This window comes from Macaca nemestrina, chromosome 13 (genome assembly GCF_043159975.1).
Source record: "Macaca nemestrina isolate mMacNem1 chromosome 13, mMacNem.hap1, whole genome shotgun sequence".
Taxonomy (NCBI): domain Eukaryota; kingdom Metazoa; phylum Chordata; class Mammalia; order Primates; family Cercopithecidae; genus Macaca; species Macaca nemestrina.
Genome location: NC_092137.1, coordinates 47,232,534 through 47,253,483, shown reverse-complemented (window position 1 = coordinate 47,253,483; position 20,950 = coordinate 47,232,534). Strand labels below are relative to the sequence as shown.

At 47.9% G+C, this 20,950-nt stretch overlaps 1 protein-coding gene, 2 long non-coding RNA genes and 1 pseudogene across 5 annotated transcripts in view; 1 reads left to right on the top strand and 3 right to left on the bottom strand.

The window, feature by feature from the left end:
• STPG4 (sperm-tail PG-rich repeat containing 4) overlaps window positions 1-15,988 on the top strand; it is a 61,614-nt gene extending 45,626 nt beyond the window's left edge. The window contains exons 7-8 of one of the 2 annotated variants that reach the window (XM_011713155.3): window positions 12,267-12,371; window positions 15,844-15,988. In XM_011713155.3, coding sequence (XP_011711457.2) covers window positions 12,267-12,371; window positions 15,844-15,960 — 222 coding nt within the window. In that variant the 3' untranslated portion in view covers window positions 15,961-15,988. The remainder of the gene's footprint in view (window positions 1-12,266; window positions 12,372-15,843) is intronic. The other variant, XM_071076661.1, reaches the window with a different exon arrangement.
• LOC105464980 (NADH dehydrogenase [ubiquinone] 1 beta subcomplex subunit 3 pseudogene) lies at window positions 10,736-11,201 on the bottom strand (annotated as a pseudogene).
• On the bottom strand, window positions 12,778-19,833 carry LOC105464981 (uncharacterized). Of its 2 annotated transcripts, none has more exons than XR_011611702.1 (3): window positions 19,749-19,833; window positions 13,399-13,497; window positions 12,778-12,918 (listed from the first exon to the last, which is right to left on the bottom strand). It is a non-coding gene; the product is annotated as an uncharacterized lncRNA (long non-coding RNA). The 2 variants fall into 2 exon arrangements; XR_977193.2 differs by lacking the exon at window positions 19,749-19,833 and adding an exon at window positions 15,426-15,494.
• Window positions 17,597-19,545, bottom strand: LOC139357839 (uncharacterized). The gene is made up of 2 exons (XR_011611703.1): window positions 19,511-19,545; window positions 17,597-17,731 (listed from the first exon to the last, which is right to left on the bottom strand). It is a non-coding gene; the product is annotated as an uncharacterized lncRNA (long non-coding RNA).
• Window positions 19,834-20,950: the final 1,117 nt, after the last annotated feature.

Genomic DNA, 20,950 nt, shown 5'->3' with positions numbered 1-20,950 from the left:
AAAATATTTGGCAGCCATTTAAACAATGATTGTGAAAATTATTAAAATACACCGGAAATCTTTATGATCTAATGTGTAGTGAAAAATGCAGGATCAAATTGCGATGTGTATTATGATTAACGTCAGAAAAATCATGTGTATGAAAAATAGGAAATGCATTAAATTCTTTTAACAGCTATGCTGAGACACAGTGACTAAGGGTGATTGCTTATATTTCTTTCTCTTCCATTGGTTTCACAGTATTTCAAAATATAATTTTGTTTGTTTGTGATGGAATCTCACAGTGTTGCCCAGGCTAGAGTGCAGTGGTGTGATCTCGGCTCACTGCAATCTCTGCATCCCGGGTTCAAGCAATTCTTCTGCCTCAGCCTCCCAAGTAGCTGGGATTACAGTTGCCCGCCACCAGGCCTGGCTAATTTTTGTATGTTTAGTGGAGACAGGATTTTGCCATGTTGGCCAGGCTGGTCTCAAACTCCTGACCTCAAGTGATCCGCCTGCCTTGGCCTCCCAAAGTACTGGGATTATAGGCATGAGCCACCGTGCCCAGCCCAATATATAATTTTTAAAAGCGGAAAACAGGCAATGTTTGAGGAAAAGAGCCATCAATATGGTTAAGATGAAAACACTTTGTTATTAAATAAAAATAGTCCCACTTTCTGCTACTTAATTAGGACTCAGTCATTCGTATGATGTTTGGGGACTCAGTCATTCGTATGTTTGGGGTCTGTAGTGATTTACTAAGCAGATTCTTTGCAGTTATTGTTTCTCTTAGTTGTATATATAGTGAAAAAATGAGACACACATATCTTTCCTGATAGTGGGAACAAAAAAAGTGGGTTTCTTTGATATCAGAAATATTTTGGGGTATTTATGTATTTCCTTTTTTTTTTTTTTTTTTTGAGATGGAGTCTCACTGTGTTGCCCAGGCTGGAATGCAGTGGCGACATCTTGGCTTACTGCAAGCTCTGCCTCCTGGGTTCACACCATTCTCCTGCCTCAGCCTCCTGAGTAGCTGGGACTACAGGCGCCCACCACCATGCCCGGCTAATTTTTTTGTATTTTTAGTAGAGACGGGGTTTCACCGTGTTAGCCAGGATGGTCTTGAACTCCTGACCTTGTGATCCACCCACCTTGGCCTCTCCAAGTGGTGGGATTACAGGTGTGAGCCACTGCGCCCGGTCGTTTCTGTATTTCTTAAAACCTGACAGGCCTATAAAGAATAAGGAAAGGATTAGACAAACAGGAGTCTGTACAGATACAAATGATTGTTACATGATCTGCCTGTTTCAGTCACCTTTAAAAGTTCGAAAGTATCAGACCTGTGGCATAGACTATGCCCTCAAACCAGCATTGTGAAACACTGGAATCATTCCAACTGTTTTAGCATTTAAGGAATTAGTTCAATTAAAAACTAAGCTGATAGTTTGAAATTCCTAGGGGAGCAGAAAAAGAATTAATAAACACAGTCTGGTTGAGTAAACCAGAAAATTGATTTCTGCTTGAATGGAATTTGGAAGCCAAGATGATTAAAGTAGGTCCCAGTCTCAACTTCCTCAAAGATAAGTTTTACTTGTGGGTAACATTTTGGGAAAAATATAACATTTCAAATATAGCTTATAGATGTGCTAGATTTTTTTTTTTTTTTTTTTTTTTTTTTTTTTTTTTTTGATACAGAGTCTCACTCTTAACACCCAGGCTGGATTTGAGTGGCAGGATCTCGGCTCACTGCAATCTCCCCTTCCCAGGTTCAAGCGATTCTCCTGATTCAGCCTCCCCAGTAGCTGGGATTACAGGTGCCCGCCACCATGCCCAGCTAATTTTTGTATTTTTAATAGAGACGGGTTTTCACCATGTTGGCCAGTCTGGTCTCGAACTCCTGAGTTCAGGTGATCTGCTCACCTCTGCCTCCCGAAGTGCTGGGATTACAAGCGTGAGCCATCGTGCCTGGCCTGTGCTAGAATTTCTAAGAAAATGATGTTTATCCTGGCAATTTTTCTTCTTAAAAAATCTGTGCTGCTTTTCCAACAGCGTTAACATCAGCCAAGTCATATATCGCCGTCCAGTTGTGAGAGTGAAGAATTTCCTGCACCTTCTTATAACAATGTCTTGACTGGGAACAGGAGGGTGAATGTATTGGTTAGAATTTTTTCAGTTGTAATTGACAGAAACCCTACAAATTAGCTTAAGCAAAAAATAAAAACATAAAGGTGGGGTAGAATATACTGGTGCCTATAACCTTGGCACGTTAGGTACTGTTTTATCTTAATCTCTCTCCTACTTTTGCACAAGCTATCCCTTGAGCTAGGCAAGATGGCCGCCTCAGGGCCACACCCTGCCGGTTTAGCAAGGAATGTGAAAAGGCAGGCGCCTCTGATTGGCCAGTTAGGGTCATGTGCCTGCCCCTGGGCCAATCACTGTGATCAAGAACAGGGGATCCTCTGGTACGTCTAGGTCCCCTACCCATCTCTATGTGTGGCGTGAGGTGCTCTGCCCTGCCCACGCTGAGGGAGTGACCTTAGTTATCCAGAGACTAGAGAAAGAATGTCAGGAAGCGGGGCAACACCTACCTACTACCTGGACTGCAAAAAGAGGGTGCTCTTGCTATCTTGAGTGAAAGGAATCTCCAGGAGCCAGAGGCATGAAAATAGAAAGGTGGCCTTCCAGATTTCCATTCTTCTCAATGCTCTTCATTCCTTTGGTGCTTCACTTGTCTGAAGTTGCTTCTCCTACTGTTAGCAAAGCACCTGGGAGATGTAAGAGAAGAACTTTCCAGTCCTGCTCCTGCCGGTGCTGAGGCTTTAGCCGTTTGCGTTGTCGGGGCAGCTCTCACACCTGGGGCAGCAGCCTGGGGAAGTGGGAGGAGAGGGTTCAGGGCAGTTGCCAGCCCTGTCCAAGTTTGAGGTCAGAACTGCCTCAGATTTCAAACCACTGTGGGTTGCCTTCTGCTCCTGTGGCCTCCTAAGAAAACAGAGGATGAGGCAGTGAACACCTACAGCCAGTCTGAATTACCTGGGCGTCCTTGGCATGTGTGTTTCTGTGAAAGCTGCACCTTGAGGTGGGGCGGGTTTGTGATCACTTGGTGTTACCCCTCCCGTGCGGCAGCCTAACTAGAAACCCAGACCGTCACATTTTCTCTCTTTGCAGAAATAAACAGTACCAAGGTAGACTTCAGAGGTATCGTCAATTACTAATTTTGCAAATGTGAATAAGTTTTGGCCCCTAACAGGTCTGCTTCTACCCCATCCACCAGCGTGTATGTCCCCCTTCTCTTGGGAACCTGTAGACCAGTGTTTACAGAATTCTAGAATTTCCTGAGTTGCATAGGCCCTGCCACACACCTCCTCTTGAGTGCTTTAGAGAGGTGGCTGTAGTTTTTCTCTGTACCCACCTCGACACAGGATTTTCTGTCCTCCTTGCTGAGGGGCTTTTTCTTTTCTTTTTTGAGCAGTGTATTCCCACCTATCACACACACCAAATTTGGGGAAATCATTTTTACCACCCCATGTAGTAATTTCAGTTTATGCTGCTTATTAGTTGTATTTTAATGCATGGATATAGATATTTAGGGTCATCATTGTTTTCTGACCCGTTCTCTTTTCAGTATATCAACTGAAAGTTGTTTGTGCTAAGATAAATGGGAGTGGATTATGTGCTCTTTCTAGATTCCCTTTAGCTTTGAGATTTTAAAGAAAAACAGCTTGGAACTAAGTACTGATACTTTCCAGCACTGAGAAGCAAGGCCAGTAACCGGCTCTGGCTCCCACAGCTGAAACGCTAAATCACTGGTTTCTAACCCCGCTGAGCCTCACTTTCTCAACTGTTAAATAGAGATATTAGCACCTCCTGCATCAGGCTGGCATGAGGATTAAATGAAAGTAGGTGTGTGAAAGAATGCTGTGAAGTAGAGATGGCCGCAGGGAGGGGCAGCCCTCTGGCTCTCTGGTCTGTGGGGAGCTGTCACTGAGCAGCAGTGAAGCCTGCCTGCTGAACCCATTTTGGGTCAGGGTAGAGAGGAGGCCTGGAAGACCAGCACCCAAAGGGCTTTAACCTGCCCCGGTCTGTAAACGAGAATTCAGAATGAAGGCTTGCAGAAACTGGAAATACATGGTGACATTTAGATGTTTACATCTGCCATCAAACTGTAAAAACCATTCTCATGTTCATACACGTGAAAAGCAAAAAGGTTTAACTTGAGAAAGTTGAATTTCAAGTCCCTGGGTGCATTTTTTTTGTTTGTTTTAGAAATGGGGTTTCACCATGTTGGCCAGGCTGGTCTCAAACTCCTGGCCTCAAGAGATCTACCCACCTGGGCCACCAAAAATGTTGGCATTACAGGCGTAAGCCACCGCATCCAGCCCCTCCGTGCATTTTTTGACAGGAGCCTATACAGGCATCTATGAATACACACCTCATGTTTCTTGGTCCACTTAGTCCATTCCTGCTGCTATAACAAAATACCTTAGACTGGGTAATTTATAGACCATAGAAATTTATTGTTCACAGTTCTGGAGGCCAGGAAGTCCAAGATCAAGGTTGGTGTCTGATGAGGGCCCCCTTCCTCATAGATGGCACTTCTAGCTGCATCCACACGTGGCGAAGGGCAGAAGCTTGCGCCGTAAGAGGACGCAGCTAGAAAGCAGCATCCTTCCTGTCTGAGGAAGGCAGACAAGCTTCCTCAGGCCTCTTTTATAAGCACAGGAGTCCCATTCATGAGGAAGAAGCCCTAATGACCTAATCACCTCCCAAAGGCCCCACATCTTAACACTATCACAGGCGCCATTAGGTTCCAACATATGAATTTTGGGGGGACATCAACATCCAGACCATAGCAGTGCACAGAGATTCTTCACCTGGGAAACAGAATGTGTGTGCTTTCTGGAGAAAGATGATTTTTTAAAAGTAAGTTTAGCAAATTCAAGTTGGTTACTGTGGAGTCAGGTTGAGTCATACATCTCATATTAAAGGATTTGCTCCATGGTTTATTTTCCTCATGAGTTTACATGATCTCCTTTGTCTTAACAAGTTAAGATCAAATTTTGTAACATACTAATGATTAAAAATCCCTTTTGCACGTGAATCTGAGTGCACTCCACCGGTCTCTACCTGCTTGCCCCATTCCCTTGCCCTCATCTCTCTCCCTCCCTGTCCACCTGTGTCCTCCCTATCTTCAAGGTGTTACTCCAGACCCCTGTTCCTGGAGCTTCCTCATACCACTTGCCTCTCCCTGTGGCCTCCCCTCATCATAAGCCCTCCAAGTTGGTATACTCACTCATTTCATATTTAAATCTATTCTGCGACAGTTTGCTTTTTTTTTGTTGTGGTAATGGTGGTTCCTTAATGTGTATATTGTGATTTTCACTAGATTTTTGTCCTTGTCTTCACAACTAGATTGCAGGCACCCTGAAGTCAATGATCCTAGACAAAATGTCTTTAACATCTGCCAGAATCCCTGGCCTAAATATACCTTGCACACAGCAGGTTTCAGTGAATATGTGTGGATTTGACTTTTTAAGCTTTGTTTTAATGAGGTTTGCCACATTCAACCCAGCGGCAGTCCCTAACCGCCTGAGACATTCACGGTTCAGAAAGTTGAACGGAAGAGAATTCCTACTGTTAACTTGCACACGGATTAGGATATCCCGGCGACCACTAATCATCTGTTCTTTGGTCTTTTCTACTAATTAAATCAGCACAGTCCAGTTAACACTTTTTATTTTGTTTTTGCAGTGCAGTGAATTTGTCCCAGCAAGGTTAAAATGAATAACATCCTTCTCTCTAGGCTTGTCCTCAAGGCCCTGCCCATTTTGACCTAGCTTTCTCAACCCAGCTTCCCACACACCTTTCCACCATCCTCACAGGTACTTCCTTGAGGAGTTCCTCGGACCCCTTGAACCAGATGGGTTTACTCTCTGGTGTACTCTCCGTAGCATCCTGTACATCCCTTTGTGTGATACTCCCCACGTTTGTGATTTGTTTATTTATTTTTGGTAAGGTGTGCCTTCCTTGCTCGACTGTGAGCCTCATGAGCATAGGAAATCCACGCCTACCTGGTCGATAAGGACTAAGTTCTGCTGCCAGTAACAGAGACCCTAAATAACAATGTTATGAGCAAGATAGGAATTGATTTCTCTCTTGTATACAGTCTCTGCAGTAGGCAGTTTAGGGCTGGTGTGGCAACTCCACTGCATCAGACTCCTCCTATGGGCTGTTCTGCTGAGCATGGCTTCCATCCTTGTGGTCCCAGAGAGTAGGGAACAGGGGCCCAGCAGGCAGGAAGGAGTGTGGGGAAGAAACACAATATGCGCTCTCCTGAAGACCTCCCCTTGGAATTTGCATGCACCTTTTCCACCTCCATCCTATATCCCCAAGATTGGTCATGTGGCCACACCTAGCTGCCAGGGAGGCTGGGAAAGTGAATCCTTATTCTGAGTAGTCACGAGCCCAGTTAAAAATTGTTCTAACACTAAGCAATAAGGAGAGAACAGCTATTAGGAGACAGTCACATACCACTGTATTCCCAGCTTTCAGCCTATGGCCTGGAGCAATGTATATTGGCTGAATAAAGACATGAGCTGAACACTGATGTATTCATGTGCTAGGGCTGCCGTAACAAAGTGCCACAAACTGGGTATTTGTTGTGCCCAGTACAACAGAAATGTGTTGTCTCACAGTTCTGGAGACTGGAAGTCCCAGCCCAAGGTGTTGGCAGTGTGAGTGCTGTGAGGGACAATCTGTTCATGCCTCGTTCGCAGCTCGTGGTGGCTTCCTGGCATTCCTTGGTCTTCCTGGGTTTAGAGTTCCATGCCTTTGTTTTCACAGTGTTTTCCCTGTGAGCCTGTCTCTGTATCCAAATTTCCCCTTTTAATAAAGGACACCAGCCATACTGGATGAGGCCCCACCCTAATGACTTCAGCTTAAATAATTACATCTGCAACAACCCTATTTCCAAATCAGGTCACATGCTGAGGTACTGGGAATTCCAAATTCATAAGTCCTTAAAAACTGGGGAGAGACAGCATTCAGCATGGAAGCCACATCAACACAATGGAAATTCACAGGGCTTATGATTGGGGGGTATAGAATTCAATACCTAACAACTTGGGACAGTTTCATCTACTCTCACATTCTCTAGGAGGCATCTGGCATTTGGCTGTTCTGGGCTGCCCCAGAGTGACACATGTCTTCACTCCAGAGGAGTGTAGTAATTATATAGATTTCCCAGTCCCAGCCTCTCAGCCTTGGGGAGGAGTGTGTGCAGGCAGGGCATGTCAGGCTTACCAAAGGCCTGGAATGTTCCACAGCACGATGATCCATCAGAAGTTGGAACTGAATAAGCCAGGCTTCTTCGTGGTGTGACAGAGACCCAAGAGCTCTCCAGGAAAGTCTGAGTCTTCTGCAGCGAGATGAAAGCTCCTGGCCTTGGCGACATCTCGCAACCCACTGGGATCACACTTAACAAGACAGCCCCGTTACACCAGAGCCTGGTTTGGTGTCTGAAAGCCAGGCAGATAGCTCAGCTCTTGCTCGGTACCACTCCAGCCCCTCCTACCTCCATTTGTTCTTTTGTGGTGTTTCTGTTTGGTTCTGCCTGTATCCCTCACTGGACTCCAAACTCCTCGGAGGCCAAAGAGAGTATTTTATTCATCTGTGTAATAATCCTTGCAGCTCCCATTGGTTAAAGTGGCCCTCAAGTAAAAGCACAATTAAACAGGGCATTTTCTAAGGAAAGAGAATGATATTCTCATCAGGAGGCTTGAGATGTAATCATGCACCAGAGCTGAGGAATAGATACTATAAAGCTTCCCTGTTGTTTCTTTTGACATCGAGTTCTAGGACTCTAGGAAGGTGACTATTCTGCTCTCCCGTGGAGACAGAGTTTTTGTCAGTGGTATTCGAAAGGTTTAGCTTTGGGAAACCCACAGTTGCCAAAGCATGACCCTGACAAAAGCAAGGTTTAAGAAACGGCCCATTTGATTTGTGGAAGAGGTGCTTAGTGCTGCTTGGTGAACCCGAGGCCCCCCTTTGCACACGTATCATACACAATGTGAGACCCAAGGTCTAGATCACACTTGAGGATCCCCAGTAAAGGAGACAGCAGAGTGCTCAGCTTTAAGGAAGAGGATGTGGTTCAAATGTCCCTCTTGTTTTAAACACCCTCCCATTGAACTGGGTTCAGAAATGGCACATCCCGAACCATCTATCCACTCAAGCTGTCCTCAGATGGGGCAGCAGTGGGGGGACTCGGCTAGAGTTGTTTCCTGGCCATTGCAGGACCCAGCCATGAGCAGTCTCAGAATAGTCACGGCTTTGCCGCAACATGCCTGTGGCTTTGGAATATGAACTTGGGCTTAGATCCACTTCCCTAATGCTCCCTCTTAAAGATCCCATCTGCCACATGTGGAATAGCGTTCAGTAACTTCTTTCTGCAACACATCTTAGTCCCTTTGATTCAGATGGCCAAGTCCACGCAAGGAAACTGCTGGATGGGATGGCAATGCATCACGCTTCATCAGGCTTCATGCCTGGACTCCCAGGCAGCTTGAGACTAGGAAGCTTTAGAAAGCAAAGCCGCATTAGGCCTGGGGAAAACGGGCAGGTCGCTCCTTTCTTAGCCATTCTGCAGATGGCCGCCATAGGTGTGGAATCAGTGGTAGCACACCCAGCATCATCTCTTGCCCCAGCTACTCATCTGGCTTCAGAGCACTGTGTTATTATAGCCAAACTGAGAGGCTCCTGCACAAACTGTTCCTGTGCAGATATTCTTGGCATTTTGCTTCTTTGTGTTTCTTACGGCTTAGATTTATTCAATGTGAGTGCAGAATTCACACCAAACAGAGAGCCTCACCCTGACAGCAACCTCTGTCACACGTATATACATCAGTTTGAAAATACGACTGTTGTCATCTCTCTGCCATGAGTTGTAAAATGATGAGGTGCATCTATCCCTTGATGATCAGATGTGTGCTTGGCTGATAATAACAGACTCCATTCATGGTGGAGTAATTGAGAATGGCAGCCCTGATTACATGGCTGTGCCACCTGCCAGAAAGAATGGGAAAGTCTTGCTTTAAATCCTGTGGAAGGGCCGGGTGCAGTGGCTCACGCCTGTAATCCCAGAACTTTGAGAGGCCGAGGTGGGCAGATCATGAGGTCAGGAGTCTGAGACCAGCCTGGCCAATATGGTGAAACCCCGTCTCTACTAAAAATATAAACATTAGCCAGGCTTGGTGGCACGCACCTGTAGTCCCAGCTACTTGAGAGGCTGATGCAGAAGAATCGCTTGAACCTGGGAAGTGGAGCTTGCAGTGAGCTGAGATGGCATGACTGCACTCCAGCCTGGGTGACAGAGTGAGACTGTCTCAAAAAAAAAAAAAAAAACCAACTGTGGAGGGTCTGCAGCGCCGTGCTTATTCTGCAAAATCTGAGGCGCTCATTCGTGGCCAACCTTACCTGTTATAAGGATCTTACAGATACATGTCCCTGTTATGACCTTACTGCTGGCTCTCTCCTCTCCTCTCCCCTCCCTTCCCTTCCCCTATCCCCTTCCCTCCTCCTTCCCCTCCCCTTTTCTTTCTTTCTTTTCTTTTTTCTTTTCTTGGGCCTCATTCTGTTTCCCAGGCTGGAGTGCAGTGGCGTGATCATGGCTCACTACAGCCTTGACCTCTGCGGCTCAGGTGACCCTCTCACCTCAGCCTCCCAAGTAGCTGGGACCACAGGAACACACCACCACGACTGGCTAATTTTTATATTTTTTACAGACAAAGTCTCACCATGTTGCCCAGGCTGGTCTTGAACTCCTGACCTCAAGTGATCCACCAGCCTTGGCCTCCCAAAGTGCTGGGATTGTAGGCATGAGCCACCATGCCTGGCCTCTTTTTTTCTTTACCTAATTTCCATAGTCATTTATCTGTACGTTATCTTTTTTTCTTGTTTCAGGAGTACTTGTGTTCATTGTAGAAAAATTAGAAAATGCATATAAGCAGAAAAAGATTTTTGTTTCCTTTTTGTTCAACACACCACTACCCCAAGAAAGCTACTGTTTATGAACATTCTGAGATAATTTCATTCCAAGTATTTTTATGCACATTTGTTCAGCTTGCATTTTTGACTTAATGACATTTGGGAGTAGTTGTTATGTCTATAAAAACTCATCAACATTGGACTGCTGGATGGAAGCATTGTAATTTATTTAACCAGGCACATATCATCCATGATTTAGTTTATTTCCCAGTTTTCACTTTTGGAAACAATGTTACAGTCTTTGTGGCTAAATATTTGCACGCATTCTCAATTGTTTTCTTAGGGTGAATGCCTACAACTGGAATTGCTGGGTCAAAATAATAAATATACGTTGTCTTAAACTCCATTTTGTGAAAACTTAAAAAATATATATAACTTAGAATACTGTATTGAAACCTCATATACCTAGTCAACAATTCCACAATGTTCAGCTTTAGGCCAGTGTTTTGGGCTACTACTCCCACCTGCTTCCCCTAACTCCTGCATTATTTAGAAACAGATCCAAGACATCATGCTAGAAAAACACTTATTTCTGTTTTTTTGCCCTGTCCCACCCCGGAGGCAAGGAACATTAGCTATTTGAAAATGGAGGGGGAAAAAAAGTGAATTACTAGGGGGAAAAAAAGATGAACATCATGTTAGCATTATCCAGTGTAGTGTTTGGGCTATTCCCATTTTCCCTGCCACATTCTTTTTTTTTTTTTTTTGGCATATATATATTTTATTTTACTTTATTAAATCTTACTAATATTCTGTAAGGGACAAACCAGACGAGTAGGTTATAGTGAAGAAATCTTATTTTGGAGAGTTAAGAAACCACTATGATACTTCCAGGTATTATCTTCAGTGATGCTTCTTATCTTTATTCAGGGAATTCAGGTAATATTCAGCTCCTACAGCTACCACAAATGCAGCAAATCCCCACTTGAATCCTTTAAAGAATACATCAAAAAAGGAAACACTCTTTGCAAAGCCGCCCATGTATCTCCAAGCTTCATTGCGGCCCCATGGATCCCTTAGCCCTTTTGCAGCCAGCTTCTGGATATCTTCTAATGGTGTCCCTTCTATCTTCCATTGTCTATAATCTGGAAGTTCCATTTTATGGTGTCCATGTTCATGTCCATGTCCATGGGCCATGTCTGAATTCAATCTGACCTCTCAGGACACTCAAGTCTGCAACCGGAACCTCCCTGCCACATTCTAGACTCAAGACTCATCATTTGTCTCCCTGGTTTCCTGCAACAACCAATAACCATTCTCCTGTCTTCTTTCTCTCTCTCTAGATAGGCGTATATGTTTTTAAGCTGTTTCATATCTTCCCAGATTGCACTCTGGAAAGGCTGAGCGAATTCATGCTTCTGCCAGCATCATATAAGGAGTGCTCGTGCTGGTTGTTAAAGCTCTGGCTTCCTTCTTTCCCTCTCGCCTTCCTTCCTCCCTCCCTCCCTTCCCTTCCTTCTTCCCTTCCTTCTTTCCTTCCTTTTCTTTCTCCCTTTCTTCCTTCCTCTCTCTCTCTTCTTTGTTAACCTTTTTTTAATTTTTAGAACCCCTTCTCCTCACTCTGTGGGGGAAAAAAAAGGAAGTTTGTTTTTTAAATTAGAATGTATGTGGTTATAAATGAGGTGAAAGCCCTCCTTCCTCGAAGTTTGCTCATTAAATGTTTGTATATCCTCTTTATGAATTGGCTGTTGCTAACTTTGCTACTGGAGTGATTGTCTTTTTAAAATTGTGTTCACCTATTTATGTTAATCTCAGAGCATTGTGCTTATATCAGTGAATTGCTATGAATCTTTTTTGGACTAAGATAACATATATGACATTTATATGAAAGAATGAGCATTGTTATAAAGCTAACAGCTTAGAGCAGCAAGTCACCTTTAACAGTCAGAGGGACAAGTAGGGCATGAGGCATGCATGCTGCTGTGAGGGGACGGGGGGACCTGAGTGTGGGCTGGGAGCCCAGGGGCATCAGGGATGCTGGCAGGGACAAGGGAGGCAGGTGCTGCTCACCTAACCCTCCTTCACTCCTCACCGTCGTACACAAGGGAGGTGAGGCAGGAGTTACTCCCGCTTCACAGCGACTTGTCCCAGCTCATACCCTGAATGAGATCTCTTGAGACCAAACATGGGATTTTTCTACTATATCATATTGATTCATATGTTTATTTGTAGAAGGCAAATAAAGCATTAAAATATATCAAATATTAGTATAATAATAATGAAGCAATTTTTTAAATGTTCAATAGCATGAAGGCCCTGGTCCAGGTGATTATAATGTGAAAATACCTCCAACAAGCTCTATCACTTCTTGTTTTCAATCCAGAGTCCCTCGATTCTTGCCCAGCCGTTCAGTAAGTATTCGGAAAGACAGCCCACCCCCCGCCCCCAGGGGCATGGTTATGGTGGTAGGTTTTCTGTTCCTGTGTGTGTGGGAGGTGCGGGCTGGTGGTGAGATGAGGGAATGATCATGTGTATACAGTTCTGGTACATACAGTTGCCTGTCAAGGCAATCAGAAGTGAAATGCTCAAATACCTGGACATTTTCAACCAACTTCAGATTCAGAGTGACTCCAGGCCCCAAATCTGTGGCTGAATTATGGGGCCACTTGGAAGCAGCACATTAATCAGCCATCAATGTTACCAACTAGATACTTTGTTGGGGGTGCCTGCAGTGGCTGCCTCCTGCCAGCCAGAATGGCTATTCTGTGTGTGTGTGGCTTCTGGGACCCCAAGGAAGCAAAATTTGAAGCAGAAACATTTTTATTGAACCGAATGGGACCATTAAGGCATTAGTGATCACCCAATCCCCAGAGACTCAGGACAGACAGGGAAGAGGCTCAGGTCCATGGAGAGATACAAAGAACGTGGATCCTGGGAGCGTGCAGGACGACTCCAAACCTAGAGAAGACCAGGAAAGATTATAAAAGCGTAATGTGAAGTTTACCAACAGTGGATTTTTTTTTTTTTTTTAATGTCAAAAGAGTTTTAATTCCCATGGCTTTGTTGCTTTCAGTCTGCAACTCGGTCTGAAAGTCCCCAAGACTTGCTGGTATATAGACTCATTTGAGGTGGCTGGGGAGACAGAAATACAAATTCTGCCTGTAAGAAAACGGGCGCACCCAGGGGGAATCAAGGGACTAGGAGGAGAAGTTGGAGTGGTGGGTAGGAGAGGACTAGTGCTGCCACTGCCTGGGCTGCAAATCACCTCCTCTAGCCCTACCTAGCCCATGTCCCAGGCCATGGCCTTCAGAATCTCTGCCCCAGAGCTGCTGGGCAGCAGAGTAAGGTAGCACAGCCTTTATCTAGATTGATAATGGGGAGGCCCTGCCAGTGAAATTGTAGACAGACCGACAGCAGGAGGCTGGGGGATCCACACACCTTAGTGGCATCACCATGATCCAGAAACATGTTTGTCAGAGCCCACGGGATCGGGCATTCTCAGGAACACCGAGTCATGCTAACCAAACTCCCAGGCAACTGAGCAAGAAGCCAGAAGAGGTGGTGTTAACTTCTAAGCATTCACCATACGGGCCTGGTGACTAGAGCACTGGTTGGTGGAGTCTCTCCCTTATAGAAAATTTTCATGGAAGCTGAAGACAACCAGAAGGTTGTTGGTGGCAGTGAAATCAGGGGAGGGGAACTGAGCTTGATGTTCTCAAGGTGGCTGAACCCCAACCAACAGCCTCCCAAGAGGTGGCCTTGTGGGGGTGCAGGCCCCCTGAACCTTCTGTTCTCTGCCCTGGCCTCCCAGGACTCCATGTGCACGTTGCACCCTCATTAATAGCACTAATAAAGGCTTCAGCTTCCTTTGACGTTTGGCCAGGACTTGATTAGATTTCCAGGCTGCTCCTCTGCTTTTGGCAAGGGAAACATCCTGTCATTTAAAGCGGTTTCTGCAGGCAGCTGATCTCATGTGCTCTGGACTGACTGCTCTGCTCCACTCTCACTGTCTCCTGAAGAGATAAGAAACTGCAGGGCAGGGTAGAAATGATAAGTAGGTAGTAATAGTAGAGAATAATAGTGGTGGTAGCTAACTGCTGGCCTGTCCAAGTCTCTTTGTCTTAGAGAGGCGCCAGTGAGCCTCATAGCCCCTTAGAGGCAGGTACTCTATGCCGTTTGATGGGCAAGGTGTGGGAAGCCCATGCCCAGGGTCCCACTGAGCCGTTGGTGGTGGGACTAGGACTGGAACTCAGGCTTGTTGGGCTCTAAAACCCTTGATCTTAATCATTACACTGGTGTCTCAAATGCCTTCAAGAATATGTGCATGTGCCCCCAGCATGGGAGACATCGACCTAAGAAATTGAAGTCTTAGGCCAGGCGCGGTGGCTCATGCCTGTAATCCCAGCACTTTGGGAGGCAGAGGTGGGCAGATCATGAGATCAGGAGATTGAGACCATCCTGGCTAACGCGGTGAAACCCCGTCTCTACTAAAAATGCAAAAAATTAGCTGGGCGTGGTGGCGGGCGCCTGTAGTCCCAGCTACTCGGGAGGCTGAGGCAGGAGAATGGTGTGAACCCGGGAGGCGGAGCTTGCAGTGAGCTGAGATTGTTCCACTGCACTCCAACCTGGGCAACTGAGCGAGACTCTGTCTCAAAAAAAAAAAAAAAAAAAAAAAGAAATTGAAGTCTTAGTCTGTGAAAATGGCATTTATTTGTATTTTATCACTACAGAAGAGAAGCTTTGTTTAAATAATTGGCAAAATAGGGCCAGGTGTGGTGGTACACCCCTGTAATCCCAGCTGCTCGGGAGGCTGAGGCATGAGAATTGCTTAAGCCCAGGAGGTGGAGGTTGCAGTGAGCTGAGATTGTGCCACTGCACTGCAGACTGGGTGACAGAGTGAGACCCTATCTCAAACAAACAAACAAACAAACAAACAAACAAACAAAAAAAAACCCGGCCGGGTGCGGTCGCTCATGCCTGTAATCCCAACACTTTGGGAGGCGGAGGTGGGTGGATCACAAGGTGAGGAGACTGAGACCAACCTGGACAACGTGGTGAAACCTCGTCTCTACTAAAAATACAAAAAAGATTAGCTGGGTGTGGTGGTGGTGGCACCTGTAATCCCAGCTACTCGGGAGGCTGAGGCAGGAGAATAGCTTGAAACTGGGAGGCAGAGATTGTAGTAAGCTGAGATCACGCCCACTATACTCCAGCCTGGTGAGAGCGAGACTCTCTCAAAAAAATAATAATAATGAATAAATAATAATAATAATATTTGTTCAAGCATTTTATAAAACCAAAAACATGACTTTCAAAAATTAGAACTTGTGGATCCCTTGAGAATACTTCTGACCCTGGGGTCCGTGGACCCTGGTTGAGAAGTACCTTACTTTAATAACTCTGGGTCAATAACTAAGACACAACCCGAGTTTGAGAGGCAGTTTGGGCTTTTGAGTTAGACTAACCAGGTTCAGAACTCATTCTCTTCACTCACTTCTTGCCAGGCCGAGGTCACCGGGGGAAGGATGATGGCATTCTTTGGGATAGGAGTTGCCTGGGCCAAGTGCTCTTTGGGAGAAGGTGTGCCTTGAGGTGCAGGTGGCATGTGACCCCACCTCTCCCAGCAGGTTCTAGGTGGCCCCTGGCTTGGCCTGGCCTCTCAGCCCCCCTCCAGCCTCATGGTGAGCCCCTAACAGGAGCAGCCTCTGCTCCAAGGACATGTTCCAATTAGAGGGTCTGCCAGGTTTCAGCCCAGGCTGGTGTGGCTCTGGTCTTCATCCTTGGGGAATTTGTCCACCACATCCAAGCCAGCAGCCAGGCACAGGAGCCTCAGGGTTTTGGTTTCACTGTCTCATCAGTCCCTGTTTTCTGCTCTGTTTTCAGAAAACCCCAGGCCCGGGAGCATATACAACTTTAAGACAATTCCCTAAGCAGTCTCCGACCATAGCCAAAATGGGCCGAGAACATAGCCTTTTCTTCAACAACACAATTGGCTTTTAAAATAAAGCAATCTTGGCACCAAGCTCTACTTTGAGGTTTAGCACGTTCTTATGTTTAGAAAACTGTATTTTGTCTTTTCCTTGGAGGGGTTTGGCCACAGAACATGATTGATTGCTTGAGGTGACCGTCCTGCTTGCTTATCTGGGATAGTCCCAGCATAATTACCAGTTCTCTCTCAAAAGTGTCCTGGTCTGAGCGATAAATTATATGTTCACTGTGCTTATTACCAAAGAGCAGATTCGGACAAACTGTGCCCCGAGCTGCTCTCGGACAGGCCCTGAGATGTCTGGTCTCTGCTCTGTGTGGCCGTGTTCTCTCTAGCTGGAACTCAACTGCATCACGGTTATAAGGCCTCATGGCCCCTTGAAGACTTCCGTGGGTGTTCAGTATTAAACAGAGGCCAAGCTGAGCGTCCCAGCATCCCAAAAGCTGGTTCTTTCTCTCTTCGAACCCCCTGAAAAGAACAATATTGATTCCACCTGATGAATATTTGTGTTTTCAAGTCAACAACATTTTGAGTATCTGCTATGTGCAAGGTGCTGAGCTGGGGTTGGAGAGTGGAGTCTTGAAACAAAGATGAATGAGGCATGTGACTGAGTTCGGGGAGGGTTGTGCCGGAAATGGAGTGTGGGGTAGTGCCGGTTGGGGGAGGGCCGTACACGTCGTGCCAAGACTTTCCTGCCAGTTGCCCTGTGTTTGAAGCTCAGGGGCTGCCCTCATGTGGATGGCAATTCCAACAGGAAGATGAGCTGTAGTTTCAGGACGCTGCCAAATCATTGCACCAGGTGCACAGAGGAGCCATTGTGACAAGGAAGGCCGCAGGCATTCAGAGGAAGGAGAAGGCAGTGTGGCCTGAGCCTGGGAGGTGAGGGGTGGCCCGCACAGCGGAGGATAGATTGGCTGGCACCCCAGGGATCAGGAGGCTGTGATCAGGAGAGGAAAGAGTGAGGAGCGAGGAAGCCTATCTGGGCAAAGGCTCAGGGCAGGAATAAACATTTGCAGGAGGGGAACGGAGGCAGCCTGGACCAATGACAGTGGAGGGTGCAAGTGAGGGTGTGGGAGGGGAGGAGGGTCCTCAGGAGGCTGGGACCACATGCTTTCTGCCCAAGGGGCTCTAGCCAGTCGGATCCTATGCATGACAGTGGTGTCTCAGCAAAGGCTAGGGAGATTCCAGAGTGGTTAATAAATAATTGCAAGGGTCTTTTTAAAAAGCTAATACAGTGAGGAGCTAATACAATGCTTACATTTTGTTATAGTTTAGTCAATAGCCCAGCCCCTCCCCATTAACTGCTATGATGCTGGCTTCTCTAGATCCCTGCTTTGGTTCCCCTGAGAATCCCTCTGTTCCTCCCACACACACATTACCCGCCTTCCACAACTGCCCTCTGAATTGGGCTCCAACCAAAGGGAATGTCTCTTCTTGGCTGCAGCAAAGCCCTAGACTTAGAGACCCTTGTAAAATGGTTGTTGAGGGGCGAAAAGGGAGGCCATCATCTCCTGGAATGTGTTCACATTTGTGGAATAAACGCCCTGCATTACATTCCTTTGGAGCAGAAAACAGACACTTGGAAGATCAGACTGATGTCTCAGGATAGTGTCTCTTGTCCCACTTTGATGAGAAGATGGCTGCAGGGAAGATAGTTTCCAATTTTATTCTGCAAGTGGGCTAAAGTTCCCTGCATGATCAGAAAGTAATGGCTGGTCATTCTGATGGAGGGTGTTTTCTCTACGAAGCAGCATCTCAGGCAGCATCTGGCACTCAGATGCCGTTCTAGAATGAGATAGAGGTGGGAGATGGCTGTGTGTGTCTTAGCCAAGGCTCAGTGATGGAAAGGTTAGAGAAACCCCTCAAACTAGCAAGGGGAAGAAGGGGGTCAGATTGTAAGGACTTAGAGGCATCTCATCGACAAAAGTGTAAACCAGGGTCTGGCAAGAGCCATCTTTCTCTCTCTCTCTTTATCTCTCTCTCACTCTCACTCTGTGTGTGTGTGTGTGTGTGTGTGTGTGTGTGTCTTGCTCTCACTCTCTCAGGCCTCATGGTCTCCCTCCTGTCTCTCAGGCCTCTTGGTCTCCCCTCTGCCTCTCTCTCAGGCATCATGGTCTCCCCTCTACCTCTCTCAGGCCACCCACCCCCCTTTCTGTCTCTGTGTGTGTGTGTGTGTGTTCTTGCTCTCACTTTCTCACCCTTTCAGGCCTCATGGTCTCCCCTCCTCTCTCAGGGCTCATGGTCTACCCTCCTCTCTCTCAGGCCTCGTGGTCTCCCCTCCGCCTCTCTCAGGCCTCATGATCTGCCCTCCATGTTTCTCAGGCCTCATGGTCCCTCCTCCGCCTCTCTCAGGCCTCATGATCTGCCCTCCATGTTTCTCAGGCCTCATGGTCCCTCCTCCACCTCTCTCAGGCCTCATGGTCTCCCTCTGATATCTCAGGCCTTATGGTCTCCCCTCTGCCTCTCTCAGGTCTCTCTCTCTCTCTCTCTCTCTGTCTCTCTCTTTCTCTCTCTCTCTCTCTCTCTCTGTGTGTGTGTGTGTTCTTGCTCTCACTCACCCTCTCAGGCCTCATGGTCTGCCCTCCACCTCTCTCTCAGGCCTCATGGTCTCCCCTCCGCCTCTCTCAGGCCTCATGGTCTCCCCTCCGCCTCTCTCTCAGGCCTATGGTCTCCCCTCTACCTCTCTCAGGCCTCATGGCCTCCCCTCTGCCTGTCTCAGGCCTCATGGTCTCCCCTTCACCTCTCTCTCAGGCTTCATGGTCTCCCCTCTACCTCTCTCAGGCCTCATGGCCTCCCCTCTGCCTCTCTCAGGCCTCATGGTCTCCCCTTCGCCTCTCTCTCAGGCCTCATGGCCTCCCCTCTGCCTTTCTCTCAGGCCTCATGGCCTCCCCTCTGCCTCTCTCAGGCCTCATGGTCTCCCCTCCGCCTCTCTCTCAGGCCTCATGGTCTCCCCTCCTCCTCTCTCAGGCCTCATGTTCTCCCCTTACCTCTCTTTCAGGCCTCATGTTCTCCCCTCACCTCTCTTAGGCCTCATGGTCTCCCCTCACCTCTCTCAGGCCTCATGGCCTCCCCTCTGCCTCTCTCTCAGGCCTCATAGTCTCCCCTCTGCCTCTCTCAGGCCTCATGGTCTCCCCTGTACCTCTCTCAGGCCTCATGGCCTCCCCTCTGCCTCTCTCAGGCCTCATGGTCTCCCCTTCGCCTCTCTCTCAGGCCTCATGGTCTCCCCTCTACCTCTCTCAGGCCTCATGGTCTCCCCTCCACCTCTCTCAGGCCTCATGGTCTCCCCTCCTCCTCTCTCAGGCCTCATGGTCTCCCCTTACCTCTCTTTCAGGCCTCATGTTCTCCTCTCACCTCTCTTAGGCCTCATGGTCTCCCCTCACCTCTCTCAGGCCTCATGGCCTCCCCTCTGCCTCTCTCAGGCCTCATGGTCTCCCCTCCACCTCTCTCTCAGGCCTCATGGTCTCCCCTCACCTCTCTCAGGCCTCATGGTCTCCCCTCCACCTCTCTCTCAGGCCTCATGGCCTCCCCTCTACCTCTCTCTCAGGCCTCATGGTCTCCCCTCACCTCTCTCAGGCCTCATGGTCTCCCCTCTGCCTCTCTCAGGCCTCATGGTCTCCCCTCCACCTCTCTCTCAGGCCTCATGGTCTCCCCTCAATTCTCTCAGGCCTCATGGTCTCCCCTCTGCCTCTCTCAGGCCTCATGGCCTCCCCTCACCTCTCTCAGGCCTCATGGTCTCCCCTCACCTCTCTCAGGCCTCATGGTCTCCCCTCCGCCTCTCTTAGGCCTCATGGTCTCTCCTCACCTCTCTCAGGCCTCATGGTCTCCCCTCTGCCTCTCTTGGGCCTGCTTTTTTCTCCCTTTGGAGGCTGGCTTTCACTGCCTCTTTATGTGTAGAGGATCGAATGTGGCAACCTCATATCATTTTCTGAGTCAACATTCTAAAAGAATAGAACATTCTAAAAGAATAGAACCTCTTTGGTTTAAGTCTCCAATTCCTAGGAGAGAGAATCCAGTTGGCCACCTTGGGTCAGGAGTCTGCGCCTGGGCCACGAGCTGTGGTCAGAAGGGCCCAGACCTTTGCTGCAGGCATGGCTGTGGGGGCCCATGTGAGGTGCGTGTAATTGGGGTGGAGGGCAGCTCCCTGGCATCCCAGGAGAGTATGAGTACCCTGTCGGAATCATAAGGGGAGAGCATTTACACAAGCTTGCAGGAAGGGGGTGGGGGCCTGCAGAGACTTCCCCTGGAGGTAGAACCAATGGAGAAGATTCTGCAGGGCCATCTGTCTGGGCTGCCTCTGTTTCCCCCAGCAGATGTTTCTTCCTGCTCTGGGCTTTGCCCAGATAGGGTTCCTTGTCCCTGACCTTCCTCCTTCTCCTCTGCTGATCTCAGCCTCCTGATCCCTGGGGTGCTGGCCATGCTGCACTCCTATGTGATTTTCTGGGGAAAGCTAATGCCTGACCATGACCAAGCCACAGTTGTTCTGGGGAGAAGGACAAGGAAGGGCCTGAACCCATGCACTTTTGCTGGCCTGATTCTTGGCTGGGGTCCCTACAGACCCCTTGGTTTTGGCCAAGGGCAGGGCTGCAGGCACGTAGAACTGCCACACTCAAAGGGAAGGGGTTGGGCTCTAGATTCAGGGCCTCATGGCCTGCCCATCCCACCCTCTTAGCAGGGCTGGGTGAGCTTTGGGGGCCAGTGCCCAAGCCCCAGACCCTGGCTGGGCTTATTTGCAGCCTCCTCAGAGAAAAGGCAACTCTGGAGAGCAGGAGGGGCCACGGCTGGAACCATGGGAGGCTGAGAGGTGGTGGGGGCGTGAGTAAGGAAGGAGCAGGAGATGGGTGACCGGAGGAGGAAGGACGGAGTGGCAAGAGAAGGGGCTCCTGGGGGTGGACGTGTAGGGGGAGGCCTCCCAGCACATGCCCCTCATTGTCTTGTTAACAACACTCTTGCCCATATTTGAGCCCAGAAAAAGGTGCCATCCTTCTAGACAGTTGTAGGGGCTCC